This window comes from Bemisia tabaci, chromosome 7 (genome assembly GCF_918797505.1).
Source record: "Bemisia tabaci chromosome 7, PGI_BMITA_v3".
Lineage (NCBI taxonomy): Eukaryota > Metazoa > Arthropoda > Insecta > Hemiptera > Aleyrodidae > Bemisia > Bemisia tabaci.
In genome coordinates, this window is record NC_092799.1 from 8931666 (window position 1) to 8952042 (window position 20377).

Consider the following 20377-nt stretch of genomic DNA (forward strand, 5'->3'; position numbering starts at 1 on the left):
AAACAAGATGGCTGCTATCAGGAAGCAAGTTTGAGGTCATGCACATCTCACGTCCTCCTGTGATAAAGGCGAAAGGCGATTTAACAGTGTTTTCCTGTGTTTTTCATGTGTTATTCGTAGATATGCTGGTTTAAATTGTTACTGCCGTATAATTGAAATTTTGTCAAATTTTAGCTTCTTTTCGATGTTACGGCGGGCCGCCATCCTGTTCGTTTATTTACGGCCGTAAGAGCATCATGAAGCCTAAAAACTCGTTGACCAATCAAAAAGCGGCACAGTTTTCCTGTAGTTGAGAGATACGAATGGCCATACTCTGTCTATAAAGGTACTCTACACGAAGCTCTTGGTAAACTTAGGAATATTTTTCTTCCGATTTTCTAGATAATACATTTTAATGCCCAATTTGGCTGGCTTAGCTTCATAGAACATGGTAAATTAATTGAAACAATAATCGAGCTACATGCCAAAAATAAATTGAACAAATAATATTTCAAACTACATAGAGATGAGAAATAATATAAAACTTACAGGAAGCAAAACAAAAGTTTCGACCGCCAACAAACTGCGGTCTTATTCAGTGCAACAAGTGGAAACATATTACAAAAAAAAATTTAAAAAAAAAATATACAAGTACAAAACGTACTTACAAAACGTTCGTTTTCTTTCCTGTAAGTTTTTTTATTATTTCTCATCTCCATGAAGTTTGAAATATTATTTGTTTAATTTATTTTTGGCTGGTAGCTCGATTATTTTTTCTATCATTTTACCATTTTCTAGATAATTTTGTTCGCAACTTCACCTGAGGCTCCTGGAAAATTCAAAGAAAAATATTCATATCTTCCCTCAAAAATAAACATTTTACCGAAGAAAATTTGGCAACTCTCGATTGTTCATATGCCTTTGCACAGCGTTCCTCTATCTTCTTCCTCGCCGCTTTCATCTCTCACCTCCTCCCGTCCAAATGAACCGTCCGTAAAAAATGTCGTATGAAAGTCGCTTCTTAAATCGTTTTGAGGTTGGAACGAGTGAACAAGACACACGCGATACAGGGTAATTCAAAATTCCCGCGCCACTCACGCGGGGACAATATGCGAAAAAGGAGGAAAGTATGAGTGGAAAAGGAGCTATCCTGTGGTTGGTTGACTAACTATAGGGTCTCTCGTGGGTTGACGACTTGTCTCCTTTATCCATTACAACTACTCAATTCCACCGATAGGATCGCTCCATTTTCCCATTGTCTTCTTTGTCTATAGCTTTGTCTATCGATTGCAATAATCAGCCCGTTAATGTCATAAACCTTACGTGTACGTTTAATCTCAATGGAAATGTCACTAATCGAGAAACGCTGAGACAAAAGTTATTTAGAAGTGGTGAATCTCATGATTGCTTCACTTTCAGCTTTATAGATCAGTAATTCCACAATTTCCATCGGTTTTTCAAAGCATGTCGACGGTTTAAGTTGGCAATCATATAACTTGTTTTGCGACGTCTGCAGACTTCCTGTTATACTTTATTTTTTAAACGGAAAACTACTCAACGGCAATTCTTAAAAACTGCCGTGATTTTTCTTCTCTGCGCGAAGAAAATTCTGCAAAAACTTCAAGGAATGATGTCAATTATTGTTCTCCTTTCAAAAAATAACATAAAGGCAGAGATTTTCAGACACCGCAAACGAGTTATGTGATTGCCGACTTACACCATCGATATCCACATAATTTATCATGCTTGGATGGAAAGAACCATGGGTTGTATTGCTGAGGTGAATGACGTAATACCTTTTTGAGGGGGAGATCACTCTCTTAAGATGGGATGAAGAAACTTGAACTTTATACTTAATTTTGACTGCATGTCTTGATTCTGATTCTGATTCGTAATCGAAGACTGTCAAAAAAAGATCCTTTGGTGTACATAAACAAAATATTCAAAAAGAAAACATTTTTACAGCTTTTTCTGTAAAGGGGTTCTAGGTTTGACCCGCATGTCCACTGTTTTGAGAAAATGGTGAATGAAAATGAAATTGAGAAAACCTACCTCAGGACAGCTCCAAGTGACAAAAGAGACGTTGTGTAGTTCCGTGAAAGACCGCGCGAGACCACAAAGTGGGGAATCCAGGGAGCCAACTATGACCCTAGTTTTAGGGTCCTTGACAGCGTTCAAAAAAGCGGCAGCCCTGCTCGATGTCGAGTTGCACATTTCTGAAACAAAGAAGAAGAAGAGTAAAGTTAAAACCGCCGAAAATTCATTCTCATGATCAATTAGACAACATCTTGCAATTAGAACTCCTATTTCTGGCTTAGTGTAGAAACAACTTAAACTATATTAGTTTCCCTGCGTATATAAGGATTTTGCAGGATGCGCCGGGATTTGTAGTCCCTTATTTGTCGGCCTTCTATGGTTTACTGGTTGTGTCGCTAGGTCTATTAGTAGGAGGTCCCGGTTTTAACCCATTTGTACATCCGTCTTTTACAGTCCAATTTTCAGCGTTTTGCGCGTACACCAAGCTGCATCACAGTAAACGCACAATATATACAAGCAAAAATGAAAGTGTTTTAGAAATCATTAAATGTGAAACGGAACCACCTCAATATTTATAAAACACGCATTAAATGTTCCTTTAATACTTACTTTTTTCCATCAATTTAAATGAGAATAAACCATGCCGAGTGTGCAAACATTTCGAAATCATGGGTTCGCCAGTATAAATATAAGAGCCTAGCACAGAGCCGAGCGGCGTGCTGCCAAAGCGAAAAGCACACTGACGCCTACAAACCTAAGTGGATACTTCACGCATAGCGCAATGCTTGAAGTATCCCCTTAGGTTTGTAGGCGCTGGCCGGGCCGGCCGTCCGCCGCGCCACAGCGTGCCACGGCGCCTCAAGCAACTATTTCACAACAGAGGTGTTGCACAGTATCATACGAAGTTGAAGGCGCTCCAACATATTAAGAATGACGCAGGTATCCTTTAAGAGCACTGAGCTTTCCTTGGAAAATCAATCAAGATACTACGGCACAAAAAGAGAGCGGTAGTCCAAAGACTCACTAATTCCAAGCATCCGCATTAAATATCGTTCAGCATATTTTTAAATTGCATTGGAGAAAAAAGTGACTGGATTTAAGTAGAAGCATTCTTGAGTATGCCGTCAAGATGATTTTATTTTGAATCAAGAATAAAATAGCGTGACTTTTCTTTTTATGTAAGCATATTTTCTTCTTTAAACAAGCCTTATTTTCTTTATTCATTCATAAGGAAATCTTCTCGGCGGTAGATTTGAGCGTATTTCTGCTTGAGTCAAGTCACTTTTTCCTCAAATGAAGTTTGAAAATCATCCTAAATTTTATTGAATACGGATACTAGGACTTTTTAGGTTTTTCGACTACCTACCGCTCTTTTTCCCTTTTTCTTTTTCCTTTCTTTCAATTTTTTGCACTTCTCTTTTTTGATCTCTGCTCCAGGTGTTAATATACCAATTTTGTTAAAGCACCAAAGAGTAAATGTATAAAATTACAAAATTATTTTCATTCTTCACGCAAAAAATTGAATGTTGCTTTATCATTCATTATGTTAAAAATGCGCGACAAGTATGGATGCTGATTTTACAATGACAAAATGCTAGCTAAACTACGTTCACGGTTAAATGAACGACTTCAATGTTGTGTTAGCATTTTTTTTAAAAGTAAAATCAACATTTGGATGTATTTCTGTCAAACGGAACTATGTGCATTAAGACATGAGCCCTGAGACCCATAAGAATATATGCATGACAGGGCTTACGTTATAATGCACATAGTTCCGTTTGGCAGAAATACGTCCATTTGATACTTGTCGCACATTTTTTTGACGGTATACATGCTGAATTAACGTTCAATTCACTTTCACAAAGAATAAATGTATGAAATAACTAACATTATTTTCATTCTTCACGCAAAAAATTGAATGTTGCTTTATCATTCATTATGTTAAAAATGCGCGACGAGTATGGATGCTGATTTTACGATGAAAAAATGCTAGGTAAACTACGTTCACGGTTAAATGAACGACTTCAATGTTGTGTTAGCATTTTTTTAAATGTAAAATCAACATTTGATACTTGTCACGCATTTTTTTACGGTATACACGCTGAATCAACATTCAATTCACTCCGTGTTTCTCCTTCTCTTGTGCTCATTATTTCACCCCCAAGGAGGAGAATCGGGCGCGAACAAATGGCGGACGAGACTGGAATCGTATGTGCAGCGCCGCGGGTGCCGAGATGAATGACCCGGCGAGAAAAATCAGGGAAATTTGAATAAAACAGTGATACATCATCTCCGGCTTCCGTGAAATTGGAGGGACTCAGCCGACTCCGGTCCCCATTGTGCAAGCGCGGAGACTGGAAAACGCGTCTGGGTGTCGTCTCCGACTACCGTCATAAATACGCTCGTCCTCGGCGAGAACCCCCTATGAACATTCCCATGTTGCCGCTTTCACCCGATGAGAAACTTTTATTTTCTTGAAAACTTCCCTTCAAATTTTTCAGAAAATTTTACTCGCAATCACTGGAAAAGAAAAACACATTGTATCTCGAGTCCAGACTCTTAAAAACATCGACAAGAAAAAGTACTCTTGATTCAATCAGAATCTAGCTTAAAGCAAGAACCAAGCCTCTTAATTTAAGCGGATTTCGTTTTGATTCAAGCAAAAATCCGATTGAATCAAGAGTATTTTTTCTTGTCAATGTTTTCAAGAGTCTGGACTCTAGATCCAATGTGGTTTTTTTTTCTAGTGTTAATCATGGATGTCACAAACGGGAATAAAGATTACACAAATTGAACATTCTTCCTAATATTTGATTAAGTCATTCCCTAATAGAGAATTTGCAGTTGTCTAAAATTTGATGAATTTCGTATTTCAGTTAAAACTACTGAGTGAACTGAACACGGGGATACCCTTGGTTCATGAATTGAACAATTATTGGAGAAGATTAAAAAGCCAGGGAAAACCGAAAAATGTCAGGAAAAATGACGAAAATGTTAGGGAAAATTTGTTAAATCACCTTCATTTGCTTTCTAGATTGAGTTTGAGGTTTCGAACAACACATTTTGCCTGAAAACTGTTTTCAATAGAGAAGTTGCAGGTGTCTGAAATTTGATGAATTTCGTATTTCAGTGAAAACTACTGAAGGAACTGAACACTAGGGTACCCTTGGTTCATGAATAGAACAATTATTGGAGAAGATATGGCAAAATGATCTAATATGCTAAATTACGTGTGTTCAAATGGGAAATGCCGCCAGATGACGTCACTAGGCGGTGAATTTTCTCACTTTTAAATCTATGTTTATTCTATTTCCCATATGAGAAAAAAATTATAAAAAATACTGTGAAATCAGCTTTTGAAGCACTTTCAAGTGAAGCAATAAAACAATTGCATGCAAATTCTCCATTCCTGTCACTGTTTCCTCTCTCATTCCATTTGTTCCTTGCCGTACCCCTAATTCTCCGGTTCATTCCAATTATAATCTTTGTAATTGATGAAAGCGTAATCTTTATTCCCGTTTGTGACACAGTGTAGGCCTGAACTATGGGAACCAATCAGAAATAAAGTCATATTGTCTTTCCTCTCGGTATAAAGGAACTGTATTGCAGACTTTAGCTAGAGAAAAAAAGAAAGGTTGTTACCTGCAGAAAGAGGCTCATAACTCACGATGAGCATGAGCGCATTGAGAAAGTCTGAAAGACCCTCCTAACTTCAAAATTTGCATAAGAAATATGTGTTTTTCAAACTTCCCGCTTCAGAAACGTTACTGTGGAACAGGCAAACATTTCGTGTGAGGAATTGTTCCATCAAACCCTTGCGCACTAGTATGCTACGCAATATCCAAAATAGCCGCGACGCCAACAAACTAGAACCCACGTGGCGAGACGGGATTTCATCAACCATTGTGTTAATCTTCACATTTTCCTTGCGTTGATAGAGACTACGGTGCGTCCTTACAGTTCGCGCGCAGAAACGTCAAACATGTTGAATGTTTGTAGCATCCAGGTGAGCGAGAGTTGGATGAAGCGGAGCCTCTCGCGAAATGTTCACCCGTGCCGAGTTATCGTTTTTGAAGCGGGAAGTTCAAAAAACGCATACATCTTATGCAGACTGTAAAGTCAAGAGCACTGGAAAAAAAAACACATTGGATCTAGAGTCCGGACTCTTGAAAACATTGACAAGAAAAAATACTCTTGATTTAATCAGATTTAAGCTTAAATCAAGAACCAAGCCTCTTAATTTGAGCGGATTTCCTTTTGATTTAAGCTTAAATCTGATTGAATCAAGAGTCAGTTTTCTTGTCAATGTCTTCATGAGTCTCGACTCTAGATCCAATGTGTTTTTTTCCAGTGCGGGAAGTTCAAAAAACGCATAAATCTTATGCAGATTGTGAAGTTAAGAGGGTATTTCAAACTTTCCTGATGCAGTCATCGAGAGTTCTGAGCCTGTTTCTGTAAGAAGGAACTCTTCTTTTTGCTTTAGCTGAAGTTTGCAACAGGCCCATACGATACGTCGTCAAAGTAAGTGTGGCAACATTCCGAGGAGCATACGGTGTTTTTGGAGAGTGAGTGGAAGCTACTCACAAGGCGAGGTGGAAAAATAAGGCAGTTTAAAATTGCGCACTGTTGTTAAACACTTCCCCGGTTCCGGGGCATACTGAACCTCCCCCCCCCCCCTTGCCTACCCTCGGGGAAGGGTGGCATGTTAACGCCACGTGCTCCATCGAGACTCCATTCCATCGCCGCAAGTCCTCCGCTCCTACCTCTTGCATTCTTTGGCAGTGCTGCCGTTCAAAGAAAAAAAGCTGCATGAAGACGTATGAGAGGGCATTGCCAGACTCCCCTAGAAAAATATTTATCCTTTTGAAGAGATAGGATTTTCCCTAAAATTTACCCTCGTAGCAACGAGATTTTTACGAAAATTTAATTTTGGATTTTCCTGGTATTTCCCTGATTTTTCCTAATATTTTCAACGAGATTTCCTGATTTTTCGCGGGAATAAATTGCACGGAAAAAATTAAATTGCTGATTTAACAATTAAATAGCTTTAAAAAAGTGACTGCAATATTTCAACGTAGATTTCACAACAAAAATGCTCTTTTAACCAATACCGTAAGCTAATTTAACCATGGGGGTGGTTAAAGTTGCATTTTTTTGTTGTAAAATCTACATTGAAACATTGCAGTCACTTTTTTCAGAAATTGAATTGTTAAATCAGCAATTTAATTTTTTTCGTCCGTATGAAGACGTATGAAGGCGCACTGCCAGACTCTCCTGGAAAAATATTTATCCTTTAGAAGACATAGGATTTTTTCTAAAATTTACCGCCTCGTAGCAACAAGATTTCTACTAAAATTTAATTTTGGATTTTCCTGGTATTTTCCTGATATTTTCAACGAGAAGTCCTGATTTTTCGCGGGAATAAATCGATACTAGTTTAATTTTAAAAACACAACAAAAATGAATTGAATCACATGTTTTAAAAGCGCTTGAAGCACTCGGAATTTTCTGATTTATGACCAATTTTGCTGGTATTTTCCTGATAGGATTAAATTTCCTGATATTTTTCGGTTTTTCCGAGTATTACTGACGGGTGGCACCCTGAGCAATAACCTCCAAAAATCAGTTTCCTAAAGTTTTTCGAGACGGTGCTAAAAATTATATTAAGGATACTATTTTTGGTTATTTTTTCAAGAATTGAAGTGAAAAACTCTTTCATAAAATCACTACTTTTTATGAGTTTTGAACATTTTTACCCAAAATTTAGAGTGTTAAAAAAGAAAAGTGAACCCAAAAAGAGTTTTTGAACACATTTCTATTTGGGTCTCCATCACTCGTAAATGTTGCCACAAAAATACGCAAAAAGAATTTCTCAGGACATGACATTTAAAATTATTTTTGAGTTTTCCCTTTTTCAAATTTGCGAGTTTCTAAAAAAAATTTTAACGACTTTTATTCTTACTGGGAATACTTTTAATCAGACTTCGAAAAAAAAGTAAGATAAATATTCATGAATTATTCATTTAAATAAGAAAAACAAAATTATTTTTTTGAAACAAATCTTAGCAACTTGTGCAACTCAGCGACTGTGTGAAAGTTGTCACTTTTAGATTCACAAGTTCCTGAAAAGTCTCTTTTTTAATAGTCGTTGGTATTAGAGATACCATACTTTCAATCGAATTTCGAATAAATTTCCCTGAATCAATGGAAGAGAAACATCCACTTTGTCCCCAGGAAATTATTTTTATATCACAGACCTTGGCAACGTATGAAGTCTCATACGGCGTTCTCCTCAGCACAGCGGAGTAGCTTCGAGGGGAGTTTGAATTTTTTAAATGGTTTCATAAAGGCTGCTCGGTTCTTGGTTTTGAACGTGCATTTTATAGGGCGAGGGTGGAGTAGTTTTCTGAGGAATTAAGGTCAGAGAGCTTTGTTAGAGTGCAATGTTTCTTTTTGGCTCGGAACGTTCTTCACAGAATGTTGCGTCGGGAAGCGGAATGTTTACCTACATTTTAGCGTGTTTTCGATAGAGTTCCGCTGAGAGTCGGGAATTCTCGATCCATCCGACGAAGTCGAATATTCTGTGTTGAGGCAGAGTGGAATACATTAGCAGGGTTGCCTCGTTGCAGGGTTGCTACAGAATTTAGAGGATGAAATTCCCTAACGTTTCCTTGATTTCCCTGACACAAAATTTGGTGGAATTCCCTGACAATTGAAGGCATAATTGAAAACAATTTTCGGGCAAAATTTTCGCTCGGCTCATGAGTTAATGCAGCTGAGGAACGACCGCAGCGGCGGCTACGTCACTGGCGCTTTATATTTCCCATTCATTCTTATTTCCCCAACACTGACGAGCACACCATATCTTTCCCACCTGCACATAGTTCTGACTGACAGAAATACGAGTACGTCCAATTTAAAAAACATAGAATAATATATTCGCAAGTCAAGATTCGTTTATGTTTTAGTGACCCATTGCAAACTGCGAGCAGTGTCTCTCGAGACTGAACCCCGTAGCTGTTAGTGCGATGTCCCTCCCCTTCTTTCAAGTCATTATGCTAATGGGGGTAAAAAAACGCAACAAGTCGAGAGACACTACGCAATGAGACCATCGGACCGTCTCGTTGACTTAATTCCTTGAGCGCAGCACGACAGCGGTGGCGAAGCGCGAATGATCGATTTATCGATATTTCCCCATTTGAAACTATGATAAATGATCGATTATTAAGGTGTTAGTTGCTAACACCCTGTTGATCGATCCTTCCCATGGCTGTAAATTAAATCCCATGGCTGGAAGATTAATCGATATATCGCAAAGCACGCAACGCCACCGTGCGACAGTCATCGGCAGGAGAATTAATTGAGAAGGGAGCTTTCGGCTCTCGGCGCACAGTGGAAGGCGCTCATAGAAGAAATCGGACATGAAATTTTTGGCTAAAAATTCAAATTTGTATGTTTACTGCGTCACAAATTCAATTTCAGTGGGTCTTTCTGCGAGGGAATTTTACGACAAAACCAATGGAACCACTCTTAAACATTTTTGTCTCATTTTTTCGAAAGTTTAAGTTCTCAATGCATACATACATAAAGCCGCTTTTATAGCGCCGCCTCGCGCTCTACGACGCCCAATCGCCATTGCCCCCTATCCTCCCAGAGATCATCAGGCAATTGGCACCTTCTGATCTCCTCCTCCACCCCTTGTCGCCAACCTTTCACAGGACGTCCACGCCGTCGCCTTCCGGGAGGAACCCAATTGCAGACCTGCTTGGGCAACCGATCATCTGCCATCCTTCGCACATGTCCATACCAGACCAACTGCTTGGACCTGATATCGTGCACGATGTAAGTTCTCAATTAAATTTCCAAATTTTGTCCGACTTCTCTTAGTGACTCAGACCAGCGTGTGGCGTTCGGGCGAGGAATAAAAATTCCCGATGACTAAAAATGAAACTTTAATCCGCGGTGTCTCGGGATCGAGGGGGACCCGGGCACGGAATGTTCCATCAATTACGAGATGTCTCCCGTAAATCCAAGCTTTCACCGATCGACCTTCCATACCGGGTCGCCTATCACCCTCTTATATCCCGACCACCCCCCTCTTCCGATTCCCAAGGGCCCTTTGGGACTCCGGTCGTATACCCGGGGGTTTAATCCTTTTAATTGAACGATACACAGACCGCCGGTAATTGATGCCGAGATGGGCTGGGAAATTATTATTTTTGGTGATTAAACTATGCATGGCAAAAAGTCTCCCTTTAGATGCAACGATTTACACCTCTAGAATGACCGCCAGGTAACATCCAAGCAAATATTTTAAGGTTTGCCTTCAAAGTTCCTACCTTTTGAGTAAAGAAGACCGTGTGAGATGCAATTCTGATGCCATTTTTGAACTGATATCACTTTATTCAACAATATTTGGAAAAATGTGGGCAGTACCTAACATGGGTTTTTTTTTTTTGGGGGGGGGGGGGGGGTCTTCATTATTGAAAATTTAAGCCAGAAACGCCATGCGGAAAGGCAAAAAGATCGATAAATCGTCGGCATGGATCGTATTCGATACATCAAACAAGTGAGATTGTATCGAAATCGATTGGTTCAACATGTAAACATAGCCTCAAAAGTCAATCGAGTAATCTGAGGAAACGGGGTTTTTCCGATGGATTTTTTATTCTTATGAGTTCTAAATGGCATCGCAAGGTGAATTAGTTAGGCATTTTCTCATTTTCAGCTTTTCCGACTGAAATCCTGAAAGTTTTGTTCGAGGTTATGTTTTATTGTTTTGAACCAAACGATACATCGAACCACTATCGAAAACGATCTATTCGGACTAAAATTTCCTCTCCAATCACGGGATCCCATAATCGGGCAGATTTTGAACCTCGCGAAAATGACTCATAAAACGGGGTGAAACACTCGAATTGACAACATTTGCAAGGCTCTCGTCATTGGTTTCATCATTTATCCGGAGAGGGCGCGCGAGTGGTTGGCGTTGTAGTTAAATGGGTCCACTCGGCTCTAATCAGACGACCGCCAACTTCACATCATAACTTCTCCACCGCCGTGCTCCTCCTAGCGGGACGCGCAAGTTTAGTCGACTGGAAATTTCACCACCATCGCCGCCGAATCGCCTGGAAAAACTTGACGTTGCTCCTCGTGTACAGGGTGTTCTGCCTCTACGCCGTTAACAATCGAGGAGTGACATTCAGTGCCGGGATCAATACTGCTATACGCTACACGGAGAAAAAAACTTCGTGCGTGGGACCCGAGGTTGAGGTCATATGGATCTCTGAAGTTTCTGATCACGCATCCGAAAACTTGAGGTCGAGCTGCTGAAGTTCGGGTCAGACATCAAGGCACTTTGGTATGTACCGGAGTACTTCAGATGTGTGACCCGAACCCTTCGGAACGTATCGAAGTACTTCAGACGTCTGACCCGAACTTCGGCAGCTGGACCTCAAGTTTTTAGATACGTGATCCGAAAACTTCAGAGATCCATATGACCTCAACTTCGGGTCCCACGCACGACGTTTTTTTCTTCGTGTACACTGTACACGGAAAATATTAAATTGCTGATTTAACAATTCAATTGCTAAAAAAGTGACTGCAACGTTTCAACGTAGATTTTACATTCAAAAAATGCTACTTTAAACACTATTGTCAGCTAATTAAACCACGGAGGTAGTGTAAGTAGCTGTTTTTGTTGTGAAATCTACATTAAAACATTGCAGTCACTTTTTTTAGCCATTGAATTGTTAAAACAGCAATTTAATATTTTCCACGTAAGGAAAAACGCCGTATCTGCATTTGAATGTTGCCGAATCTCCCGCAAAAAATGTTTACTTTCGTACAAACTTGTGAATAATCTCCACTTGAATTTTCAGATACGTTACATGCAACTGCGGACAAAATTCTCTAAAAACTTTGAAGGGAAACATTCACAAGTTTCCCTAAAAAATCGTATTTTATCGAGAGAAATTTGGCACAGTCTGGATGTGCATACGGCGTTTTCCTCAGTACGGCAGAACACAGCGCCCAAAAACCCCGAGTGGTGTAAACGCGAGGAGAAATTAGCACCATGATAGCTAGCTTATGACACTCCGCAAAAAGAGTAGATTCCGCTCCATGATAATTGGACTGTCTTTTGCAATTTGGACCTATAAATTCTGGCTCATCTGAAAAAACACTTATGTGCATAGGAAAACTAATTGCACATACGTTGTTTTAGAACCGAGCCAAAATTTATAGTTCCAGATTGCAAAGTGTAGTCCAATTTAAGCCACTTCCTAAATCGAATAGATTCTGCTTCGCATTCATGTGTTGCAAGGCTATCGGGCGCTATATCGTCACCTTTCGGCCAAAGTATCACAAGCGCTGTGCGACTTTTAAAAATTTCCGCCGCCATTTTATTTTTTTAGGGAGAAATTGTTGTTTGAATCAGTTTGAAAATTTCACTGAATTCCATCGGGAGCACAAAGAGAATGCAGTGGAATTTTCGGACAACTTCGTCGAACAATTTCTCCCTAAAAAAATAAAATGGCGGAAAAAATTTGTAAACGTTGCATGCCGCTTGTGATACTTTGGCCGGATATGGACTCCTGCAAAAAATTTCTTCCAAAATTATCTACAGTGTATGATGAGATAAGATAGGTGTGTTTTTAACACTAGTCTGTCAAGCAGTTACTGATAACTAGACCGTGAAAGGACCAGTAGACGTGGCATATGAATTTAAATATTCTACCTGTGTTCTTAACAAAGATTTCACGTAGAACACAGCGGCCGCAAAGAAAGTCACTGTAAACTGTGACGGGGAATTTACATTTCTCGTAAAGAAATGTAAATTAAAATCGTTAATACTTTAGTTAGGAGCTGTATCGGTAATTATCGTTGCGGTAACCAATTTCTACGTGAAACTTTGATTACAAAACATGTATCAAAACGATTAAAATGGTACTATTTACTGGTCCATTCGATCTGAAATATCTGAGAATTTCACGGGGAAATATTCATTATAATTTGCCTTTAAAAAAATATTTTGTTGGAGGGAATTTGGATGTTCATACGGCTGTTTTCCTTGGCACAGCAATGCGGTAAACCTTCGTACATCAGTGCTCAGCCCTTTTGCCATCGAAGTCACACGATTATTGTAGCGAGCAGCGCTACACGAGTAGAGCGCCTTCAATTTTTCGCTATGCAATGCGGACATCCGTCAAGCATGAATAATCGCATCTCTGCGCCGCCGCGTCGCACCTGCAATACCTGCATCCTATTGCTGTTTGCAGCCTTCCAAGCTCGCTCGAGACGGCACATTTAGCGATGAACTACCACCCTTACGGAAGTTTTGGCACTAGCACGCTGTTATGGTTTAGCTAATCCAAACATTGAATGTTTCGGAAACTTATCTGCCGCAAATAGAACGGAAATTTTTTCAACTTTAATTCCTTAAGTGAAGCATTCTCCAAATTTTCACGATTATTTCGTCTCATTTTAAATTTCAATGAGTGTATCTACAGGAAAATTTCACGAGGAAATCAATGGAATCACTTTAAGAACCTCAAAGTTTTGTATAAACGGAGTTATAAGCGTTTAAAGTTTTCAAATTTTGTCCGACCTCTCCTATTCACTCGATACCGTACGGGGGTTCTTGAGGAAATGAGTTGTTTAAGGGCGTGCTTTGCGATATATCAATTGATCTACAATTTGAACCAATGGAAAAGATCGATACAGAGGGTGTATGCAATGAACAGCTTAATAATCGATTGTTTACTATAGCTTCAAATGGGGAAAACTCGAGTATCGATCATTCACGCCTCGCCACTGCGATACGACCCTTATTAGCGCTGATTAAACGCGGTTCGTTTCTCCCTGCCTTTTGGGTCATTCTCTTCTTTTCCTCGACTGTCCCCTGTTTATTCCGACCCATTCGCTTTCCCTGACTTTTCCTGTTCTTCTAAAATTTCCCCCACTTTTCCTGCTATACCACAGGGTGTCTACTAAAACAAGCTGATCAAAAATCAGTACGTTTACAGTGCTTTTTCAGTGCATTCCCGAGACATTCAGTACCCCCTCCATGCTGTTCAGTACTTTTTCAGTGCCTACCTTCAATTGACGAAAATCGAAGAATTTCAAAAATTTAAATTTCTTGCCCAAATTACGACAAAAATGAAAAAAATTCCAGACCCTCTGCGGAATTTCCGCACTTTTCCGGTACTTCTGGACCGCCCTTAAAAAACAGTACACTGAAAAAAAAAACACATTGGATCTAGAGTCCAGACTCTTGAAAACATTGACAAGAAAAAGGACTCTTGATTCAATCAGATTTAAGCTTAAATCAAAAGGAAATCCGCTCAAATTAAGAGGCTTGGTCCTTGAATTAGGCTTAAATCCGATTAAATCAAGAGTATTTTTTCTTGTCGATGTTTTTAAGCGTCTGGACTCTAGATCCAATGTGTGTGTGTGTGTGTGTTTTTTTTTTTTTTTTTTCCAGTGTACTATTCTTGGACTTTCCGGAAATTCCGGACTTGTAGACACCCTGTACTAAAGTTTCCCTGTCCGCGAACGATCTACACTGGAAAAAAACACATTGGATCCAAAGTAAAGAATATTAAAAACATCGACAAGAAAAAGTACTCTTGATTTAATCTGAATCTAGCTTAAATCAAGAACTAAGCCTCTTAAGTTAAGCGGATTTCGTTTTGATTCAAGCAAAAATCCGATTGAATCTAGAGTCCTTTTTCTTGTCAATGTTTTCAAGAGTCTGGACTCTAGATCCAATGTGTTATTTTTTCCAGTGTACGCGGAACTCCCTGTATGGTGTCCGAAAAATGGCGGTTCTGGAGTCGACTCGGCAACCACGAGCACCGCAACTTAACCGCGCTTTTTATCAAACCCGGCCAACCGGCAAGTTTTCTTGTTAAACGCTCATCTTTAGGCTCTTGTGCAACTTTTTATGACGACGGCCGGCGGCAAAGGAAAACGTCCTCCCGTTATTTGCTCCCGACATGGGTTCTCCCGCGCGATTTTTATACGTTATCGCGCTCGGGGAAATCCGAGATTTTGAAAGTGGCTCGGCAACCCTGCGCGGCATTTCCACCTAATTGGCTGTTTTCGCTCGCATTCAGCTCATCTCTTGAGCCGCTCCGCTGGATTGAGTTGTAAGTTGAATGGTCCGAACCTGTAGTTTTTAATGTGCCTCCGGCTCTAGCTCTTCTGCGGACCGTGTTTAGTGACCAGAGACCGATTTAGTGGCCACTTCGTTCGACTGATTCAATACGGAGGTAGAAATATTGTGAGTTTGTGATATTCAATTTTGATGTATTGCCAACCTTGGGGACTGTTCAAGTATTACGTAAACTACTTTAAGGGAGGAAGTTATGAGTTTACCTTACGGGCAGGAGAAGGGTCAAGACTGGCATTAAATATGCGCGCATGCATCTTCATTGAAAGGCAAATTATATTTTCCTATGAAAAAAGAACTAATTATTTTACATGACTTTGTTGTTATTTTCTGAAAATGTGGGAGAGGAGGCTAGTCTTACGTAATTCCAAAGAAGGGGTGAAAGTTTGTCTTACGGGTGTTTTGTAAGGGGAAGAGGGGACATCAAAAAGTCAGCCAGATGCCTTATATAATACTGGAGCAACCCCTAAGTTACGACAAAGACGCACTCGAAAAATGTACAACACTGGGAAAAAAACACATTGGATCTAGAGTCCAGACTCTTGAAAACATTGACAAGAAAAAGTACTCTTGATTCAATCGGATTCTTGCTTAAATCAAAACGAAATCCGCTTAAATTATGGGTCTTGGTTCTTGATTTAAGCTAGATTCTGATTGAATCAAGAGTACTTTTTCTTGTCGATGTTTTTCAGAGTCTGGACTCTAGATCCGATGCGTTTCTTTTTCCAGTGAACTAGACGGGTTATTTGAGTATGAGCGTAACCGAAAAATTGTCAGAAAGTGAGTTTTGGAGGGGATACTATTTTTTGAAAAAGGACGCATTTTACTATACCGGGCGATTGGAGCAAAATTGCTCATTAAACGTATATTTTTAACATTTGAAGGTCTGTACTTCAGTAAAATAGGGCGTTAGTTCTGAGCCCCCCCCCCCCCTTCCAAGCACAGAATGCTTCCTGATGATGAAAACTATGAGTGAGGGAGAACCTATGATCTTTAAAATAGTCCTCGATTCGCAAAATTTATCTGAGCACTTTAATTTTTTTTAAAGAACTTGTGTGCGGGTTCCTTCGAAAATTGTATGAAATTTGCTCCGCACTATGCACAAAATTCACTAAATTGTCCGATTAAATTTGGTAATGGCCGATGTGGCTTGGATCCTTTCTGCTTAACACGGTCCAATTACGAAGGATTCTCCAGCAGGCTCTAAAGGCATCGTTCTCCCTAAAAGGTACTCCAAATTCAGCGAACAACGCGGGGAGCCGCTAAATCAGTCTATTCAGATGGAAGAAAGATGCAGTTAGGAACCGGGGACGCACGGAATAATCAATATGAAGTGGAGTTATGGTGCATTGTTGCGTTCAATTTAAACTTTCCATCCGACTGGAGCCGAGTTATCCGAGCATGAAACTGGACATACGTTACACGAGATGGAATGCTCGATGTGAATTTTGAGTAATTTGCTCCGACCGACTGCGGCTGACCGCGCGGACCGGGAGCGCTCAGGAACCTTGACCACAGCCAACATTTCAGACCTTTGCTGCATATTGAAATTTGGATGTCCCTCACCACAGCTTCAGTATTTTTTTCGGGTTATTCTCCATGGACCACTACTGCCGTGATAGCGAAGAGAGTATCGAAAGTCAAATTTTCGAAATCGAGTTTCCCTCAAAATTCGTCCAATATCATTTAGATGAAAGCGCTAAAATACACTGGAAAGAAAACACATTGATCGCTAGGAGTCTTTCGGATGATTAGTGGCAATTTGGAAGCTATGAAAAAAATGAATACTTTATAAAATTGTTTCTCTCTTTCGTCTTCTACCTCTCTTCTCCATCATCTTCTTCCTTTGCCTCTCTTTCTTATTTTTCCTCTTTCCCTCCTTTTGTTCTTCTTTTCTTTCCCGCAGGTTGCGTTAGAAATAGCGTTCAACACAACCATATCTCACATATCGATTGCCAAGGATCAATAACAGCTTGACTGCCAATTTCGGCGAATATGAGTTAGCTACATTGCCGCGTTTCACAGTGTAAAATACGCAAGCTGATGTTTTTAGTTCTTTCCGATGCCACGTGGGAACGCTATAACGATGTGATGACGCTGCGATGTATGAACAAAATTGTACACGCAACCTCAAATTACAAAAATGGCAATATTTATTTCTTCGTCCTGTTAAATCGTCCGTTCACAGAGAGGCGGAATTGTTACTTAAAGCCATCGATATCGATGGCCTAAGTGCGAAATCACGTACCTCCATTGCAGAGTTTCAAAATGGATGCTCTCATATCGTTTTTTGGAAGAAAAACCAGCCAAAATAAATAGCTTATACGCGCACTGCATGAAGTATCCTTGCAGCCTTATATGCGCTAATATGCGTCTCATGCCGACCGCCGTGCGTTTGCGGTAATGCGTGAAGTATTCCTTCAGTCTTGTAGGCGCTAATATACGGCTCACGCCGACCGCATTGTGTTTGGCGCGATTATTCAGGCTTGCGGAGCTTAGCATTCCTCAACTTGCTGCTTTGCACCTGGCAGGAGGTCCCCTGTCCGGTGGACAGTCGCATAACGATGACCAATGTTCAAAACCACGTATCTTAAATGCGATGATTCAAAATTCCTGCTGCTGGTTTGTTTTTTAGACGGAAAACAAGCCAAATTTACAGCTTGAAATTTATACTGAGTATTCAGCTAGCAGAGAGGAAAAATCATGGATGTTTTCAAGAGATTAGCTGATTAGTTTTCAAAAAAAAAAAAAAAAAAAAAAAAAAAAATTCCAGAGAGTCTGCGACATCGCAAACATGGTGGTTGCACTGGTGGTTTTGCACTTTAGCCATCGATATACTTCCCCTTCGAAATTTTTTCCTGCTTTTTCTCAGCAAAGCAGAATAAATGGACTGCATTTTGCAATTTGTAACTATAAATTCTGGCTCTTCTGGACAAACACTTGTGTGCATAGGGAAACTCATGGCACATACGTTGTTTTTAAGCCGGGCTAAAATTTATAATTCCAAGTTGCAAAATGTAGTCCAAATCGTCGTTTCCCGCCCGAAGGGACGTAACTTAATTCCAAAGTTGCAAAATTGGCTCTACCTATTCAATTATTCACGAACTTCTACTCGTGCAGTTTTTGTTAAAACATTTTCTGATTTCTGCATAAGGTCAGCAGAAAAATCGGTGAAATTTTCAATTAGACATAACCAAGATGGTCCTGGTAAAAATGAAATTTTACTTCGAAAATTTGGCAACATTGAAGTACAGTCACGTTCTTTCGTGAGGAAAACGCCAAAGCAGAGCCCGCGGTAATTTTGGGGCGCAGAGCCTCCGAAATATTTTACCTCTGAATACCTTGCCGAAGGTCAGCAACCCTCTTTTTCTCCCCTTCCCGGTTTGATGAGGTTAACCGGGAAAGTTTAAGACGACGCTTTGGGAATCTCTCGGGCCTGTGCCGCGAAAACACAGGACCAGGTCACCGCCGTCCAAGTAAAAACGCCGTATCTCCACTCAACACTTTCTCAAAGTTTTTCTGACAAAATGCTGTTTTACAAAAAACCCAACGAATATTCATCCTTCATTTTTCCAATGCAAATTCGTCACACCATTAGGAAGTAAAATTGAAAAAATGAAGCCTGAGGGCAATTGGATTTTCTTGTAATGGAGCAGTGCTTGGTGGAAGAAAGGGTGACATTTTGAGTGGAGTTACGGCATTTTTCCTGTGGACGGTAGCTCGGGGTTCGACGTCGGAGACAATTGAAACGTGGAAAATCAGATTAGCCGCATCCGTTGGGAAGTTTACTCTCCAAATACCGCGCTCGTGTTTTCCCTCCGAATAACGAGAGGGCCCAAGAAAAAGAAGCTTTCAGCCCCCGCGCGAATTGCGGCGCGAGCGTGTTGTACTGCCGTGCTAAGGAAAAACGCCGTATAGACATTCGAATGTTGCCGAATTTCCTCTGATAATACATGAATTTTGGAAAGGCGTTAGGCATACTTTTTCTCAGAATGGAGATGTTGCATGTGTGAGGGATTTGCGATTTAACCGTTGATTTTTATGTAAAAGTTCGCGAGAAACACGATAGTCCCACTGGTTTTCTCTATATCAACTCTCAAGCTCAATAAAACTCGGAGGGAGTTGTAAAAAGGAGCTGCAAGAACGCAGTGAAGCGCCTTCAATTTCGCTTGATACCGGAAGCTTCACCGCGGAGTTAGTTTAGTTGCTTAACCCAACCGAACCTAACTTGGCTTGATATTCCGCACCGAATTGATTTTGTGACCGGCGCAACTGACCCATTCAGCCAGGGTGGGCCCGCAAATGGACTACATTTTGCAATAAGGAACTATAAATTCTAGCCCGGTTTAAAAACAGTATGTGCCATTAGTTTCCCTATGCACACAAGTGTTCTTTCAGATGAGCCAGAATTTGTAGTTCCAAATGGAAATGTTGCATGTGTGAGGAATTTGCGATTTGATTGTTCATTCTTATGTAAAATTTCGCGAGAAACACGATGGTACTACTAGTTTTCTCTGAAATCAACTCCCAAGCTCAAAAAAAGCTCTCAAGTTGAGGCAAAAATGGAGGGGATATCCCACGCTATCCTGAGAGTCACCCTCTACATCAAGGCAAACTCTCCATGCAAAGATAGGGAGCAAATACATTAGCAGGGTTTCTGTGTTTTCAGTTTTGGAGTCCCCAAATAAAGTGGCAGCCCTGCTAATATATTTGCTCCCTATCTTTGCATGGAGAGTTTGTCTTGATGTAGACGTGGACTCTCAGGATAGCGTGGAATATCCCCTCCATTTTGGCCTCAACTTGAGAGCTTTTTTTGAGTTTGGGAGTTGATTTCAGAGAAAAACAGTGGCACCATCGTGCATCTCGCGAACTTTTACATAAGAATCAATTGTCAAATCGCAAATCCTTCACACATGCAACGTCTCAATTTCCAGATATTTTAGATTAAATTGTGAATAACCTAGTCTGACAAATTGGGGGAAGAATATTTACAACTTTCCCAATCAATTTGTATTTCATCAAAGGGAATTTGGCAACGCCTACAGGTTCATACACCATTCTTCCTTAGCGTGCAGTGTAGACGTAAGTGCTTGCCTTACCCATGTTGCTGTGCTCAGGAAAAACGCCTTATGAACTTTAATACGTTGTCAATATCCCCCCTTTAAAATAGTCATTTTCTTATAAAAA

General features: G+C 40.1%; 1 protein-coding gene across 5 annotated transcripts in view; it reads right to left on the reverse strand.

Annotated features, from left to right (window-relative positions):
• The window catches only part of LOC109032713 (uncharacterized), a 393313-nt gene that overhangs the window by 249327 nt on the left and 123609 nt on the right, over window positions 1-20377 (reverse strand). For all 5 annotated transcript variants that reach the window (XR_011900192.1, XM_072302208.1, XM_072302210.1 and 2 more), the window contains one exon: window positions 2032-2195. Coding sequence is in view for 4 of the 5 variants with exons in the window: in XM_072302208.1 (XP_072158309.1) it covers window positions 2032-2195 (164 nt within the window). In the remaining variant the exon portion in view is untranslated. The remainder of the gene's footprint in view (window positions 1-2031; window positions 2196-20377) is intronic.